General features: G+C 43.8%; 1 protein-coding gene across 1 annotated transcript in view; it reads left to right on the top strand.

The window, feature by feature from the left end:
* The window catches only part of SLC2A2 (solute carrier family 2 member 2), a 175,714-nt gene extending 162,946 nt beyond the window's left edge, over window positions 1–12,768 (top strand). The window contains exons 10-11 of the mRNA XM_078666635.1: window positions 11,769–11,972; window positions 12,082–12,768. Of these exons, the coding sequence (XP_078522761.1) occupies window positions 11,769–11,972; window positions 12,082–12,282 (405 nt within the window). The 3' untranslated portion in view covers window positions 12,283–12,768. The remainder of the gene's footprint in view (window positions 1–11,768; window positions 11,973–12,081) is intronic.
* The last annotated feature ends 4,034 nt before the right edge of the window (window positions 12,769–16,802 follow it).

Below are 16,802 nucleotides of genomic sequence, written 5' to 3'. Positions count from 1 at the left end.
TGTAGTGATGTGGTTGCGGTCGTGATCTATCTAGCGTTGGGTTGAATGCAGTGTTAAAGTCCCCCCACATCACATGTGTGGACCCTAAGGGCCCTATTAGGAAGGCGGACGGACCTGCGTCCGTCCGCCACCCCCGAGGAAGAGGTACCGTCCGCATGGGCAGCGGTGGTCCCTCCATAGACATTAGGATGTGACCGCCACCCTGGCGGTTACATCCCCTACATTTAACATTGCGGCAGATGCTGCTCCAAGCAGCACCCGCCGCAAGGTTAAAAAGTGCATGTTGACCTTTGCATGCACGAAGCGGCAGGCACCGCGTGGTGCCTGCCACTTCGTGCACGCAAAGGCAGGAGGGTACCATAGGTACCCCCCATGTGCAACCCCCACCCCCCCTTCACCCCTGGGGGCCCGCAACAGGCCCCCAAAGAAAAGACCGTATGCCTTTCCACGGCGGAAATGCCGCCGTGGAAAGGCATAGGACCGCCGCCATCCTAAGATGCCTTTAAGGAAAATGGGGTAACCCAAAAGGTTCTGGACCTGGGTATCATACGTGATAAGAAAACAACGGTCCAAGACCTCTATAGTTTTTAAACCTAAATTAATCAGCATGAATTCATAAAATAAAACATTTGAAGAGAATCTACCTCAGTATGCTCTATACATTCATGTAAGTGTTACGCATAAACATAAGGGCATAAAGCGACGACAATATTATCTTGGTAAAGATTTAATCAATTATTTCCAGGTCAAAAATTCAGCGTAGTATTTACATTAGTAACACATTCCAAATACCAGAGGTTGCCCCAATTGGAGCGTGCAACATAGAGAAAGGGTGCAAGAAAGTAGTAAGTGTTTAGAAAAACAAAGAATAATAAGGGTGATGACAAGAAATAATTCAAAAATACTTTTGAGCACACAGGTGAATTTTCAAATCATCCAGCCTATGTAAACCTGACCACTGACATTAAAGAGAACTCATTATTGTCAAGTTTTTCAATGAATCAATCTTAGATTGTGCACGTCTGTACATCAAACATAAGGGTCCAGGTATTTACAAAGCAGCGTCGACGTTTCGACTCTTCTTGCGGCCTCCCGGTTAATTATACCTTGGCCATGCGAGTCTTCATCAGGACAATGAATGGGACAACCAAGGGTATAGTAGGTGACCCCAAAGGGTGCAGCTTGTGAATGTGTCTACCGTGGCGGTGTCTGATAGACACCACCAGCCATGTTAGAGTTTTTCCGCCGCGGTCGCCTTCCGAAAAGCTGCGGGCGGAAAAAATATCCCCCAGCCATCCTAATCTGACGGGGGGTATTTTTTCAGTCCGCCGTGGATATTCCGCATCCTCCGCCGGCCAGGAGGATACGGAATATCTGCAATCATAATCGGCCCCTAAGTCTGTGATTTCCCCCCAAGTGGCAAAAAAGGTCAGATCATCGATGATAGATCCATAGCAGCCGACTAGCGTGACCGGGCAGGAGGCTAGAATTTCCCACGTCAAGCTAAAGTGACCCTGTGGGTCTGAGAGCGTGCCTGCGGGAACGTACAGAGTGTTCTTTTTAACTAGAATAGGTGTGCCTCGGGAATAGGTGGAGTAAGATGCGAAGCAGCTATACCCTGGCCATTTAGCATCAAATTTCTGTGGGCGCTGAGGATCGTGGTGGGTTTCCTGCAGCATTGCTTCTTGTATGGAATGTCTGTCGAGGTATGCCAGTATTTGCCTGTACTTGCGTTGGTTTCCCAGTCCCCTAATGTTCCACGGTAGAAATCGTATATCAAGGGGTCTGCCGGTTCTCGTCATTTGCCTCCCTTATCATAGTTATGTGCCCACGGTTCTCCATATGTGCTGGGTTCTGTGCACTACGAAAACCAGACTATTCTGTTTGTGCTTTGCAATGTGTCTACTCGCCTACTCTGTGTGCCAACTGGAAATTCTGATACATATATTGCGTTGCTATGCATTGAACTTATACTCAAACATTCCCTTATACCTCCCCCACCCACATCGACAACCTTAACTTGTTGTGAGTACTATACCCTCCCATGTTTTCTAACAGAGTCAAACTTACAATAAAAAACAGCAATGAAATCTCCTCAGGTTATCTCAAGAGAGATTTGTTTCCCTGTAGAGCATAGAAAGGGGGGGGGGGTTACAGCAACCTGGGGGTTCACCCTGTGGGATAGCATCAGAGGGTGTCTCTGTCCTCCACCACTTCCACAGTCTGGGGCTGGGCAGGGGCAGGGTGCCCGGAGATTCAAATTTGCGTGCTCTCCAATTTCCCGGCATAAATTGTTGGGGCAGGTAATTAACTTGATAAAATATTATGAATTTCTACGTTTATGCTTACAAATTTAAACCCAATCTATGTATGCAAAGTTCGAATTGAACAGCGTCAGTTGCATGGTACTCATGGCCAGTCTCATATGTTTATGATTAGTCATTGTCAGACAGTTGCGAAGAGGATCTGGTCTGCGTATCGTGATCTCTTGGTTCAGTTTCTGTTTCTTCAGTTTCTCTAGATAGTCCTACATGTGCTGTGGGTTGGTGTAGAAGTGTTGTTTCCCTTGATGTGTGAATCAGAGATGAGCAGGTTACATCATTGCATAATCAATGTGCACTTGCATCAATTTTCGCTTGACCAGTGCAAATTTCTTACGGGCCCCTTGGACAGCAATCGTAAAGTCCGGGTACAGTGCGATGGTATGTCCGTTGAATGTCAGCTGCTGTTTCGTTCTCGCCAGCCGCAGTGCCATGTCGCGGTCCCTAAAATTAAGCAATCTGGTGATTATAGGTCTGGGCGGCATTCTTGAGGGCAGCCTGGGGCCCAGAGAGCGTTGTGCCCGCTCCACCGCCATTTGGGCCGAGAAAGCGTCCACTCCAAAGAGGCCACCAAGCAGTTCTTCGATGTAGTCCTCCATTTTGCCAGTATTGGTGCTTTCGGGCACCCCCAGAACACGGATATTGTTGCGCCGTAAGCGTACTTAGAGGTCCTCGTTCTTGGCCGCTATAACTTTTAACAGCCTGTCCATTTGTGACATCTTTCCCTGGCATTCACTGTGTCTTCTCAGTTTGAAATTCATTGTTCCGCTTCACTTATGCGTGTGTCGTGCGTCTCCAGGTCGATTCGATTGCACATATTGTCCATCTTGGAATTAATGGAGGTTAGACTATGTTTCATAGTGACAAGTAGGGCTTTTAAGTCCTCTTCTGCAGGTTGCAGGGCCTCATCTTGTTTGTCTGCGTCCATTTGCTCTGGGTCCCCCTGAGTGTGTGGCGTCTATCAGGGCTCAAAGGGTAGTTTGGATTGTTTGGCCTCTGTCCTACCCATAGTGCTTGTGTTGGATTCACCAGTGCTCGTTCGTGCAGCCAGGTGTGCTGTCTGACTTCTGCCTTTATGGTTGATGTAGTGTGCCATGGGGCCTTCCAGTTGTTGCTCTGAGGGGGGAAGAGTCACCTTCAGGTCCCCTCTCCTCTCACAAATGGATCTTGGCAGTATCCCTGGCTGCACCCCCCCCCCATCCGCCCAGATCTACAAGGCTCCCCTCCGAGCCTCAGAGGCACGTGAGCTTATCTCCAATTTGCGTTAGGCTTTGCCACAGGGCCGCAGTTACCTCTTTGTCCGTTGGGACCAGCATTTCCGGGTGGTGCAGGCCGTTAGAACCAGCTCATAGGCGGCAACCTTCTATCAGGCCCCGTTTATCCTCAGCTGCTGTTTCGCATTCTTGGGGGTCCAGCCGCTCCGTATTTCGTGGCTCCCATGTGTTGCACAGGTGTAACTGTGCTCGTTATTTCCCTCATGGCTTCTGCGGGCATACCTTTGCATGCAGGGGCAGAGGCCTGCTGGATCTAGTGGGGGCGGGCAGCACCCTGGCTCCGGTCTCCGCTTTGGAAGTCCGGGGCCCGCCACTACCCTCCTCTCACCTCTCGGTCTCTTGTGACAGGGCCCTTGCCATGCCACACTCTGAAGCAGTCCCACAGGGTGGGATCCTCGCTGCCTTGCACTGCAGTGCGTCGCAGTGCAGTCAGTCTGTCTCGGCTCCTGTGCCCTGTATTGAGGCCCATTGCCAGACCAGCGCAGATTGGCTGCGTAGATTTCAAAAGCATAGTAGGCCGCAGGCCACCCACGCTGCTTTTCCTTTAATGTTCGGCCTCGGAGGCACAGCCACTCGGCACCCTGCAGCGTCTCTTTCATTCACACTCACAGCTGGGCACCACTGCACTCTCTGTCTCTCTTTCATGCGTGTGGGCGTACCTCTGCATGCGGTTTAGAGGCCTGCTGAATCGATCTGGGGTGAGCGGCGCCTCTGCTCCGTTCTCTGATCTGTGTCTAGCGAGGTGCTGTTTCAATCCTCCACTCCCATCAGCTCTATCATGCCCTCGACCCTGCACGCCTCAGCGGGGTGTCTTCTGACATTGATTCCACTGTTTTTGATCAAGTAATTTTGTGGTGGGAGCAGGATAATGTTGGATGATGTCGTCCGGACCGCCAGAGCCTCACACAGGTGCCATCTTGCATGTGCACCCTCTAGTGCACCCTTGAAGACCTAATATGAATTGAAACCTGAAGGGATCTCAAGAAAAGTCCCTGGACACAGGAAAATAACCCTGTTACTATGAACCAGTGGAATGTATCCAGAGCGAACTGAGGATGAAAACACTGGTAACCAGAGAACAAATTGGCTCTCAAGTCTCAAACTAAAAAATGCCCTGAAATGAAATACCAAATTATTTGAAATGATAATGGCCACCCGTCAGTCGTGCAAGATGGAATACAGCAGGTTGAACAAAAAGCCATTTTACAAAGTATATGCATCATTGCAAATCACAAGATGTAGCCACAACCACCCATTCTCACCTCAAAGGAACACCAGTTGTAAATATACATCCAATGTAATGTAGGCACCTGAAAGATGGCTGGGTGACAAGACTATTGGATGTAAAAATGGCCACATCAGTTGAAGAAACCTGAGACTGAAATTCTATCCTCACAAACACCAGACCCTAAGTAGAGTTACAGAAGAGCCTGAGAGAATAAATAGAGGACAGGCTCATGGGAAATATTCAGGGCTTCTCCATCAAACAATGGTGGAACAGTGGAACCTAGGGTCACTGAGTCTAGCAAAGAGCCACAAGAACAAACTCTGCAAGTTGAACTCTAAAACCATGGAGAACCTGGCAAAGGAGAAGCAATGGTGTAAAGGCACTCTGGAAACTCAGGACAAGGAAGCAACACTCCAAGTCCTCACAGTAGAGTGCAGAAAGCTGAAATGCAGAAGAGGCACAAATAAGGATGAGGCAAATAAGTACTTCAGTAGACAGGCAATCCAGGTTAAGGAAAGGGACATGGGAGAAAAGAAGACCCATCTCAATCAATGGAAATGCTTTGTTTTCCACCTGAAAGAGAAACAAGCAAGAGAGCAGCATACTTGTTCTGCCTATATTCTGAAGGCCTTAGCCAGGGATGCATGTCCAGAGACCCAGAGTTCCTCTGTCCTCTGATGCTGGATGTATGGCTGAGATACTAGCAAGATGTCTGAATACCAATCACCTGATCGTGAAGGGCCTGTACATGCATAAGCCATGCACAAAGGTGACAGACAGATAGTGACAGATAGTTTTCTTGAGGCAGAGAGGTGACACAATCAACCATGCCATGAGTGATGTAATATGTGAAGTCAAAAGCAGTGCATTGTGGGAGCTTAAGTTATAGTTAGCTCAGGTAACTATAACTGCTGAATTTCACTGGTTTTGTATGAGTGAAATCTGAGCCTTACTATACCATCCCTGTAACCTTTGTTTTTTTCAGTGAAAATCTTTATATATATTCACTGGAAAAAAAAGGTTAGAGGTCTGTTATAAAAAAGTAATATAATTTTAAAAACATTAGAAATTCACTGAAAAAACTAAGGGGCCGATTACGATGCCGCCCGCCATCGCAGCTACAAAAGGGACCGCCCACCATAGTTGCGGCGGTCCCACCATACGAATCATGATGCACCCGCCAGTGTGGCGGGCACATCCTGTATATTTTATATTGCGGCAGGCGGTGCTGCAAGCAGCACCCACCGCAATGTAAAATATACATGTTGTTTGTGCTTTTACATGCACAATGTGACAGGCACCCTCCACCCCAACACACTGGGGGCCCCCAATGGGCCCCCAACAGCAGGAACCGCCAGCCTTTCCATGGCGGCAATGCAGCCATAGAAAGGCTGATCACGGCCTGCATATTAATATGGATGGCGGTGTCTTCTAGACACTGGCACCATATTAAACCCGTCCTTTCCGTCAGCCGCGGATCCGCCAGCCATCATAATATGGCGGGGGGTCTTTGCTGTCACGATGGCAGGGGCAATCCGCCCACCTTCATAATCGGCCCCTAAGTTTACAAAGAAGTTATAGCTGGGAAATAAAATTAAAAAACTTCACTGAACATAACAAAGGTTTAAGGGGATGTTATAGTTAGGAAATAGAATAAAAACAAAATTTAGACATTCACACACAAAAAAATACACCTGGTTCGTCGCGCGGTAAAAAAAGAAAGGGTTTCAGACAACTTCTTGCCCATTAGGGGTCCCTCACAGACCCCTCCATTAGTCCCATGGGGTCAGGGTACCTCTAGCCTGATCCCTTCTATCACTTTTTTTACTTTATTTTCCCCCCTGGTAACTTAGTCTCGATTAACAAAATAGCAGCCGCAACTTTCCTCTCTGGTTGTGACCAGCCAATCATGGCATTTCTGTTGGCGTGTGGATTTGTGAATCCACGGAGGATCCGCATTCCTAGATATACATCTTTGTTTTTCCTTTAAAATCTCAAAACTAGAGAACGGATTTACACTACATAATGGAAAGCATGCTTTCTCGACCAAGAGCTACCTTTCTACCAAATTTGGTGTAATTCCGTCCAGCGGTTCTGACAGTAGTCGTGTTCAAAATCGCTACTGGAATTAACATGGGAAACGCTTGTTTTGACCCACCCCTTTTTCTCCGCTCCCATTTGACAAATCATACCAAAACTTTCCATGCACACAAGACCGACAAAACACTTTTTTGGAACTATGTCATCAAAATTATTTCAAACAGTGCCAAAGTTACAGGCAAGTCAAAAATGTTTTTCCTATGGAAACTAAGTTCTAACTAAACCTACATACTGGCGACCGCCAACAGGTAATATCTGTATCTATATATCTATCTATATCTATCTATCTCTCTATATGCTCAATTATTGTTTTGAACTAAATAAGTTAGCAGTGCTAACTATAACTAGCGCTCCCACCATTATGACCTCGCATATAGCATCACTCATTACATGTTCTATGACTTCATTTATGACATCACTCCTGGCTACACAAATGACAAACACTACTAACTATAACTGTTGAATTTCTATGTTTTATTTAGTTCAAAACTTTAATGTTCACACAGATATATTCACATAACTATATCATTACTTTAACCTTTGTTTTTTTACTGAATTTCAAGAGTTTTTTTTAAGTAAATGAATTATTTTTGTGAGTGTATGTATGGTAGAGTGACTTTATAATATATTTGAGTTCTGACATTATTATTTTTTTAAAACATTTTTTATCGTAACAAAACTGGATATGGTTCACATTTTGAAAAATCTTTGTAAAATGTATGTGAGTATTAAATAGATGAATATTCAATAGAAAATGTTTATTTGCTTAGTTATTGTAACTCTGATATCAGGACATGTCACTAGCAATCTTTTTTTGAGGTTTCATTACCCTCGCAATGATGGGTGTGCGTAGTAGGGTGTGTAGAGGGACTGGCCTCTCTACTGAGACATCTCTCTCTCTCAGATGACAAGTGTGCGTACTAGGGTGTTTGGAGGGACATGCCTTTCTGCTGAGACATTTCTCTGTAATGATGCGTGTGTGTAGAAGGGTGTGGAGAGTGACTGGCCTCTTCTTTCAAAACCCTCTCTCAGATGACGGGTGTGTGTAGTAGGGTTTGTGGAAGGACTGGCCTCTCTTTTCAGACCTATCTCTCAGATGACAGATCTACATATCAGGATGTGTGGAGGAACTGGCCTCTTTGCTGAGACCTCTTTCAGTAATAATCGGTGTATGTAGTAGGGTGTGGGGAGGGACTGCCCTCTCCTTTTAGAAATCTCTCTCAGATGACAGGTGTGCATAGTAGGGTGTGTGAAGGGACTGGCCTCTCTGCTGAGACCTCTCTCTGTAACAATAGGTGAGCCCAATAGGTGGGGGAGGGACTGGCTTCTCCTTTGAGACATCTCTCTCAAATGACAGCTGTGCATAGTAGGGTGTGTGGATGGGCTGGCATCTTCTTTCAGATCTGTCTCTCAAAAGATGGGTGTGCATAGTAGGGTGTGTGTATGGATTGTATTCTCCTTTGAAACTACTCTCTCATATAACAGGTGTGTGTAGGAGGGTGTGCGCATTAACTTAACTCTCCTTTGAGACCTCTCTCTCAGAAGACTGCTGTGCATAGTTGGTTGAGTGGAGAGACTGGCCTCTCATTTCAAACTTCTCTCTCAGGTGACTGGTGTTCACCGTAGGGTGTATAGGGGGACTGGCATCTCTGCTGAAACCTCTCTCTGTAATGATAGATGGTTGAGGAGAGGGACTTGCCTCCCCTTTCAGACATCTAGCTCAGATGATGGGTGTGCCTACTAGGGTATTTGGATGAGCCTTAACTCTACTCACAAATTTTTCAAGCCAATGAGCATAAATAGTAGAGCCTGATAAACACCAGATAAATATCTAGTAAGACTGCTTCATACAGTAACAAGAGTGCATAGCAGAGTGTATTCAAACATCACCTACTCCTTCCTACTTTTCATGATCCAGGCAGAGTCTTTTAGAAAAAGATGTAACCTTCTAATCATAACAGTACTTATCTCTTACACACTTCCTCTGAAAAACAATGACCACAATATGCATCCCTACTGATGGAATGTGTTGAGAACTCATCTACTCCTTTTTACTATTCTCAATCTAGTGAGAGTCCTGCGAGATCGTAAAAATTACTTTAAAGCAATGTACATTTATTGTCTTCATAGTCGTTATCGCTTAGGCACCTCCTCTCCATATCTCGGAGGACACCATGCTTTTCTTCTGCCCCCTTAGATAGCTTTTTATTTCATTTCTACAACCCTCCAATTTTTCACAGTAAAAAGTAATGGCAGGCATTTAAGTTCTAACATTCCAATGTCCAGCCAATCAGAGCACTCATGAGACTCGCGGGAGTCTCTTGCTCCTGCAAGAGCGTTATGGCTCACATGAAAAACAGTACAAAAGGGGGTGGTGAAGGACGGAGCATCTGAACCAATCAAACACTCACACCCAGTCAAAAGATCTGGGTTTGATCCCTCACCGTTCTTTAGCCCACTCTGCTACCCCAGTTCAGACATGGCTATATGCAAATCAGTCTGACCCTGTGCCTCTTGGGAACAGTTTTTCCACATGAAAAACATACCTCTCGACCAATCACAGTGCTCCATTTTAGATTTTGCTCTCCCTTATTTTTTACTCAGAATTTCTCAAAAACTAATGAACGGATTTAAACCAATTTAAAAAGCACAATCTACGGACCAAGATCTAACTTCCTGCCGAATTTGGTGTCATTCCATTCAGTAATTTTTGCTAAACCTGTCAAAAAGAAGTCTATGGAAAATGCATGAAAATTTTGCCTTTTGGGATCCTCCTTTTTTCTCTGTCCCACTTTACTTAATTTATATAAACTTACCTTGTGTTGGAAACAGCAATTGCGTGGTAAAGGTTTCCATCTTAAAGACAATGCGTGGTAAAGCCTTTACATGGGCCTGGATGCATGGTAAAGGCATGCGTTGTAAACGTATGTGTTGTTAAGACATACAACCCCTTGAAGCAGAGCCCCAGGCCCTACACCTGGGGTCCGAAACACTGTCGCCCTCACAAGGCCTCGATTGCTGAGAAACTGCGTAATGCTTGACGCTCTGCCTAAAAATTGAGTTACCAATAGCCATGTGAAAGGTGCATGAACACCAATCTTTGAAGAATAGAGAACTGAACTGGCCTTGATGAGATTCAGTCTAGTGATCTCTACAGCACAGTATCCATTGCAAGCATGTACTGAGCCATCACTCTTGCCCCGCAAGCTGTCTGCCACAGGAAAGTTAAGAGTAGACAACTACCAAGGAGTTATTACAAAGAAAACAGACTGTAATCGTACTCACCACTCAATGAAAAATATCCCAGTGACTAGAAAAAGCCCTAGGCCTTTTATCATAAAGAGACAGTGACCACTGTGTCTGCTCAATTTAATAGAAAGGACAAAATGCTCCACTTGGAGGCGTATGAGGTACATCAGGTAGCATTAAGAGATGAGCTGTCTGTCAAGGTCCACACATCATGGGAACAGTGCAATGCATAATTTGGACTTACCCAGCCTTTCAAAAAGCACTCAGAGCAATCCCCTGCATCCGCAAGTGGCACAGTTACCATGGCTACAGTGTGCCTAGAGCACAGAGAATGCTAGCCACCCATGACATCCTAAACCAACACCCTCCCAAAGCCCCTGTTACAGAAATTAAACACAAAAGCCCAGAACATCGGAGGGGGGGGCAACTCGCAAGCATACTGCCAATCCAGTCTCGAGTCAGGCTAGATGGTCGTCCGCAAACCAAGTGGGCAGCAAGTCAACAAACAACCACCACAACACCAGTAGCAACCCTTCTAGAAAAATGGGAGCTGACTCCGTGCCATGCAGGAGCGCACACCCCACAAACGTACCTAAACAAGAGGAACCCTCCCAAACCCCATAATTACCACATGCATCTTCATACCTGAAACAGATTCCTAGACAATAAATAGATGCTGGAGCACCATGGAAGGAAGTTCCTTTGAGTTTCATACTATGGTAATGAGACAGGAAAAAAACTGAAGGAGTGGTGGTCCCTATTTCGGCTACCACATGGAGAACTACCTGGGCTAGGTAACAGGTATTTGTTAGACCAGCTTATATTTTAATGATGTAGAACTTTCACCAGGATGATATATGAGAAGGCAATGGGACAGGCCTTAGGGGAATGGAAGGCTTAAAATACCAGTAGACAAGGACTTGAACTTTTAAAGCAAGAGACTCAGGAAGGGAAAGACAGGTGGGAGACAAAGCCTAGCAAGTGAGAGGGGTTTAATACATGCAAGCAAAACACATCTGGAAAAACCTGGGGATTCCTTGTTGAATAACCATTTGCAATATTTTCCTTACCAATTTGCAACAGAGGCTGGAGGAAATAGATGAGAAGACTGAAGTAAAATAAGTGTTTATTTACCAATTCATTTTTAACTAATCTGGGGCAGAGACATGAAGGCTCCTATGCATATATATTAGACTTTAAGCTTTAACCAGGCATTGGCCAACAACTAGTGCAATTTTCTTAAGATTTCTTGAGGTACCATTTGGAAAGGAATTGCACAATAGACTTCTTTCCATAGCCTGTTTAGTGAGGGGACATGCTTGTTGCAGTATCGTCTCTTCATTATCCTGTCACTTTTTCTTGCTATATATATATCCTAAACATTATTAATGGATTACCAACTGCTGACCCAAAATGTCATTCCCTGTACAACACAAGTACTATGGTTAACTGAAACTAAAAGGTGCCCATAAAAGGGCCTGATTTTCTGGACCATCGAAGCTATTAATGATAGCAGATTATGTAACAAAACACTAAACACTGTCATTGTTGGTGCAATTATGTTTACATATTTTACTTGACATTTTCTCATTACAGAGCCAGGTTTATGGGATAAGCTACCTGAGCATGGTGGCCATCTTCCTTTTTGTGGTTTTCTTTGAAATCGGGCCAGGACCAATCCCCTGGTTCATTGTTGCAGAACTCTTCAGTCAAGGACCACGTCCGGCAGCTATGGCCGTGGCCGGGTGCCTGAACTGGACATGCAACTTCATTATTGGAATGTGTTTCCAGTATATAGCGGTAAGAACGTTGAGATGCCCACTTTAATCAGGACTTCCATTAGTGGTCAAAACCGAAGAACAACCTACTGTCTGTTACTAACATTTCTAATTTCATTTTTATTTCACAGAATCTATGTGGGCCCTATGTATTCATCATTTTTGCTGCACTTCTCCTTGGCTTTACTTTGTTCACACACTTCAAAGTTCCGGAAACAAAAGGAAGATCATTCGAGGAAATTCAAGCAGAATTCCGCAAAGGCCGACACACTTCAAGAGGAGGTGCTAAAGCTTTTACAGAAATGGAGTACCTTGGAAGCAGGGACGCCTGATAAATGACAAAATGCCATTGTATAAGACATTATTTGTGAAATACTACTTATTCCACAAGAAGTTATGTAACTATGCATCAAAGGTTTGTGACCTTGTTTCCTTAAACACCATGTCTAAACTTACTAAACATGGCTACAAGTTCCAGTGGCCATATGTCACCATTAGGTCAAGTGAACATAACAAGTAATGCTGAAAATGTAATCCTACTGATTGCTATAAAAGGAATTGAATACCAGGCCTGGAATTTCCTAAAACCACATCTCAGTACCAAGTATACCTTGGAGTTATCAGTATTGTGTTTAAAGATAACAGGTAAGCTGATACCAAGAAACCAGGTTACATCAGTTGACTGAATTAAATCAACTTGCCCAGTACCAAACTGTAAGGCAGTGCTTAGGAGAGCCTTGGAGAATGCTGGGTGGGACAAGGAAAGTTCTTATACACTTTACTTTGCATGGGAGCAGAATAAACAAACGATATCAAGATATCATCATGGATGTTTGTGCTTATCCATGAATGTGTTCAAAAGCTATGAAACCAAAATTCAAACATTTCTCCCACATCTTCTAAGCTCGCGACTAAAGAAGTCGGGAAGTGGGTATACTGTGTTATATATGAGGATCCCTCATGGCGCTTTTTGTAGGATAGTTGAAACTGTAGGTTTTAATTTACTGAGGATCCTATATATTAGTTCATAGAGACATGTTATTATCACAACAAGGTTTCACATTTCATAGAACCCTAGTGATATGCTCTACTAAAGGCAGTCGCCATCCGTGCAGGTAACAGCGGTTGGGCTGTTTAAGGGGGTATTTTGAGGGACGATGCAGAGGGAAAATTAATTGTTTGTTTAATTTTCCCTCTGTATCATCCCTCGAAATCCCCCCTTACACGGCCCCACCGCCCCACCGCTGTTACCTGCACGACTGCAGCTGTCTAAAGGGTATACCTACCTATAGGATTAGATCTTGTCAATTCTTATTTATAAACATGTTTTTGGATGATACGCTTTTGGCAGATCATACTTTTAAAAATTGAGAAAGAGCCACTAGAAACAACCAGTCACACATTAAATTGTACCACTGCCCTGGATTTCCGGACGTTCTCTACTACATATTAGTATGTTGTTATAAATATGAAAGCCATGACCTGCCCACACTTAGAAACTGACAATTTTTATGCTAAATTATGCTTAAATATTTGTGAATCTATAATCGCCACTGGGTATGGGTTCCCACGCAGTAAGGCCAAACCCTGCCTTAACTATTGTTATCACACAAAAATGCCAATACTGCCAAATGATTTCAACCTACTATTTTGTTTCCTGCATCTGAATTAGAACTGAATGCAAGGGAGACTTTTATCATTGAGTTAATCCATGTAGATTTGCCTTTTATTTGCAAATATTTCTTTTTCTCATGTTTTTTAAACGTTTTTTTGTTCACAAAACATTTTCTTGAGGCACATTACAAAAAGAACGAAACATGAACGTAAATTGTGACAACACTTAACTTTCAAACCTTCATTCATACTGGGGGACATGATCCATCATACTCAACAAACACTCAACCACTTGTCAGTCTAAAAAATCATACAATTTTTACACTTTATATACACTTTGTTTAAAGAAGCCGTAGATTCTCATTCGTAAATTGACTTTCTACTTTGGGAGAAAATACTTTCAAATATCTTGTGGCTTCCACGTATAAAACGTGATCTGTAGGGGTCTACGTGTTTCGAACTCCTTAGTTCTGGAGCTCTCGTCAGGACCATGGGCTGTGGATGACAAGGGACCTGTATTAATAGGGATTCTGTGGAAACTGCTTTTAGTTCAACACCCACTTCTTTGTCTCTTACCTCTCTAAGTGGAAGCTAGTTGTGCCTCAGCGTTTTTCATCAAAACATCCGCGAAGCGGGACCACCTATATGACATATACATACACTTTGTTTAGTCCGATCATGTAATGCACCTCTCAATGTCAAGGAAACATGCGTGAACTCATACTCACTGTTTAAGACTTGTGCTGCTGTTCTAGTTCTGAAAAAGAGTGTTGGACGACTATTAGTGCTATTTCTGATCGATTTTTGACTTGCGCTACTCTGACTTGGTACTACACTCGCTGTGGGAGCTGTGAGCGTTCTTACCGGTTTTTTATATTCGGGCTCGCCGTCAAAGTCAATTTCGTGTCGATCGGCGGGCAGTTCACAGCGCGTCTGTGAAATCAAATGGGGATTTGATTCTGAAAAAGAGTGTTGGACGACTATTAGTGCTATTTCTGATCGATTTTTGGCTTGCGCTACTCTGACTTGGTACTACACTCGCTGTGGGAGCTGTGAGCGTTCTTACCGGTTTTTTATATTCGGGCTCGCCGTCAAAGTCAATTTCGTGTCGATCGGCGGGCAGTTCACAGCGCGTCTGTGAAATCAAATGGGGACAGTCTTAGTGTGATTGCGCTTCATTTGGATGGCACATCATGCGAGTCTGGAAGTCTCTATTGGCACATACCTGATTTGCGGTGTGTTCGACCAGGGTCCCGTCTCTCGGTGTGGAAGCCGGTTTGCAGAATATGTTTACTTCCTGATTGAAGATCCCACGGAGTTTCTCTGTTTTGCGGCGGCCATCTTAGCCTAGTCAATTCGATGCAGATTAGTTCTATATTTTGAAGTGTGTGTCATTTTCAGTTTGATGGTTTTTGAAAATGGTCATGTATTGGTCATGTTGTTGGGCGGTGTGGTCCCACGGTTATGATCATTTCGCGAAAGATGCATTCTGCACCACTTCATTTTATTTGTGTTTTTTTGAAAGGGGGGTTGTTGTGCCTATGGGATTTTTTGATGAGGGACTCCATTGTCACAGTGGTTCAAGGTTTAAAGTTTGAACATTTCTGAAAGTTCATTCAATCCAATGATCGCTGTATTAAATCTAACGATCATTGAAGCCTATGTTTTGGACAGCTTTGCATCTATGTCACCCCCTCTGGGGTCTTGTTCCACCTTTGTTATGATTGTCCATCGCAAGTCTCTTTCCTCATGGTTGTTGGATTGCCAATGATTGACTAAAGGGGCATTTGGTACTTTCCGCTTTATTCTTGATTTATGTTGTTGGATCCTGGCGCGGACCTCTTGATTTGTTTTGCCGATATACAGGAGGTTGCATGGACACCTAATGCCGTAGATCACACATTTAGTCTTACAATTTGTAAAAGATTCGTGTTTCCATGATATTCCACTGTGTGTGAAAATAGGCCCTTCTTCTGTCGAATCGCAGCAATTGCATCCTCCACATTTATGATGTCCTATGATGGGAGGGAGACCCATCATACTTCTTAAATTGGTAGATGGTTTCGTGGGAAGTGCAGCTCTTACTAATTTGTTGGCCAGATTTGACTCTTTCTTGAATGCGAATAGTGGCGGTTTTTCCAATTCTTTGCACAGATTTTTAACTAGGTGCCAGTTGTTGTTTACTGCCTTCTTTAAGAGATTTGAATTTGGACAGAAGGTGGTTACTAGGACTATTCGGTCCAATTTCTTTTTGGTCTTTTTGGCCAATAGATGTTCTCGCGGTGTCCACCATGCTCTTTTTTTGGAGCGGCGTAACAATTTTTTAGGGTATCCGCGTTCGATTAGGTTGCAGGTGAGTTTGTCTGCATGTTTTTCATATTCTTGTCTGTCTTGGCAGTTTCTCCTAATCCTCAGGTACTGCCCATATGGCAAATTCTCCTTGAGGCTGCGGGGGTGGTTGCTATTAAAATGCAAAAGTCTGTTTCGATCAGTTTCTTTTTTGTGAAGAGTGGTTTTCAATTCTCCTTCGTCCGAAGGATATATCTCCACATCCAAGAATGGAATTTTCTTTTTTGAATATACGAGGCTGAACTTGATTTCTTGTGTTCTGTTATTGAGCCATTGGTTGAACCTTTTTAGTTCTTCTTCAGGGCCAGACCATACAAAGAACACGTCGTCAATAAAACGGTTCCAATAATTTATTGCATGTTTGAAGGGGTTATCTTGGTAGATGAATTTGTCTTCGTAGATGGACATGAATAATTATTTGTAGATAGAAATCACCATCAAACAAGAAATTGTTGTTTTTTAATGCAAATTTTGCCAACTGTAAGATGAAATCTGTTGGTACTTGTTCGGGTTTGTCTCGTGTTTCTAGGTTATATTTTAGAACTTGTAATCCTTCGTCTTGTGGTATTTGGGTATACAAAGAAGTTATATCCATTGTAACCAGCCAGTCGTTTTTTTCATTGAATTTCACGTCTTGCAATTTATTAATGAAATCCGTTGTGTCTCGGATGTAAGATTTTACATCAGGGATGAAAGGCTTCAAGAAAAAGTCCACGAATTTGGAGATTGGTTCCATCAAGGACTCACAGCCGGATACTATTGGTCGTCCGGGAGGGGAGTTGGCATCTTTATGTACTTTTGGTAGTACATAGAAAAGCGGAATTCTTGGATGTTTAATTCTTAAGTATTCAAATTCTTTCTTTCCAAGGAAACCATTTTCAAAAGCTTC

The sequence above is a fragment of the Lissotriton helveticus genome, chromosome 11 (genome assembly GCF_964261635.1).
Source record: "Lissotriton helveticus chromosome 11, aLisHel1.1, whole genome shotgun sequence".
In the NCBI taxonomy this organism is placed as follows: domain Eukaryota; kingdom Metazoa; phylum Chordata; class Amphibia; order Caudata; family Salamandridae; genus Lissotriton; species Lissotriton helveticus.
The sequence above is the reverse complement of the archived record's forward strand: the minus strand, read 5'-3'. Positions and strand labels throughout refer to the sequence as shown.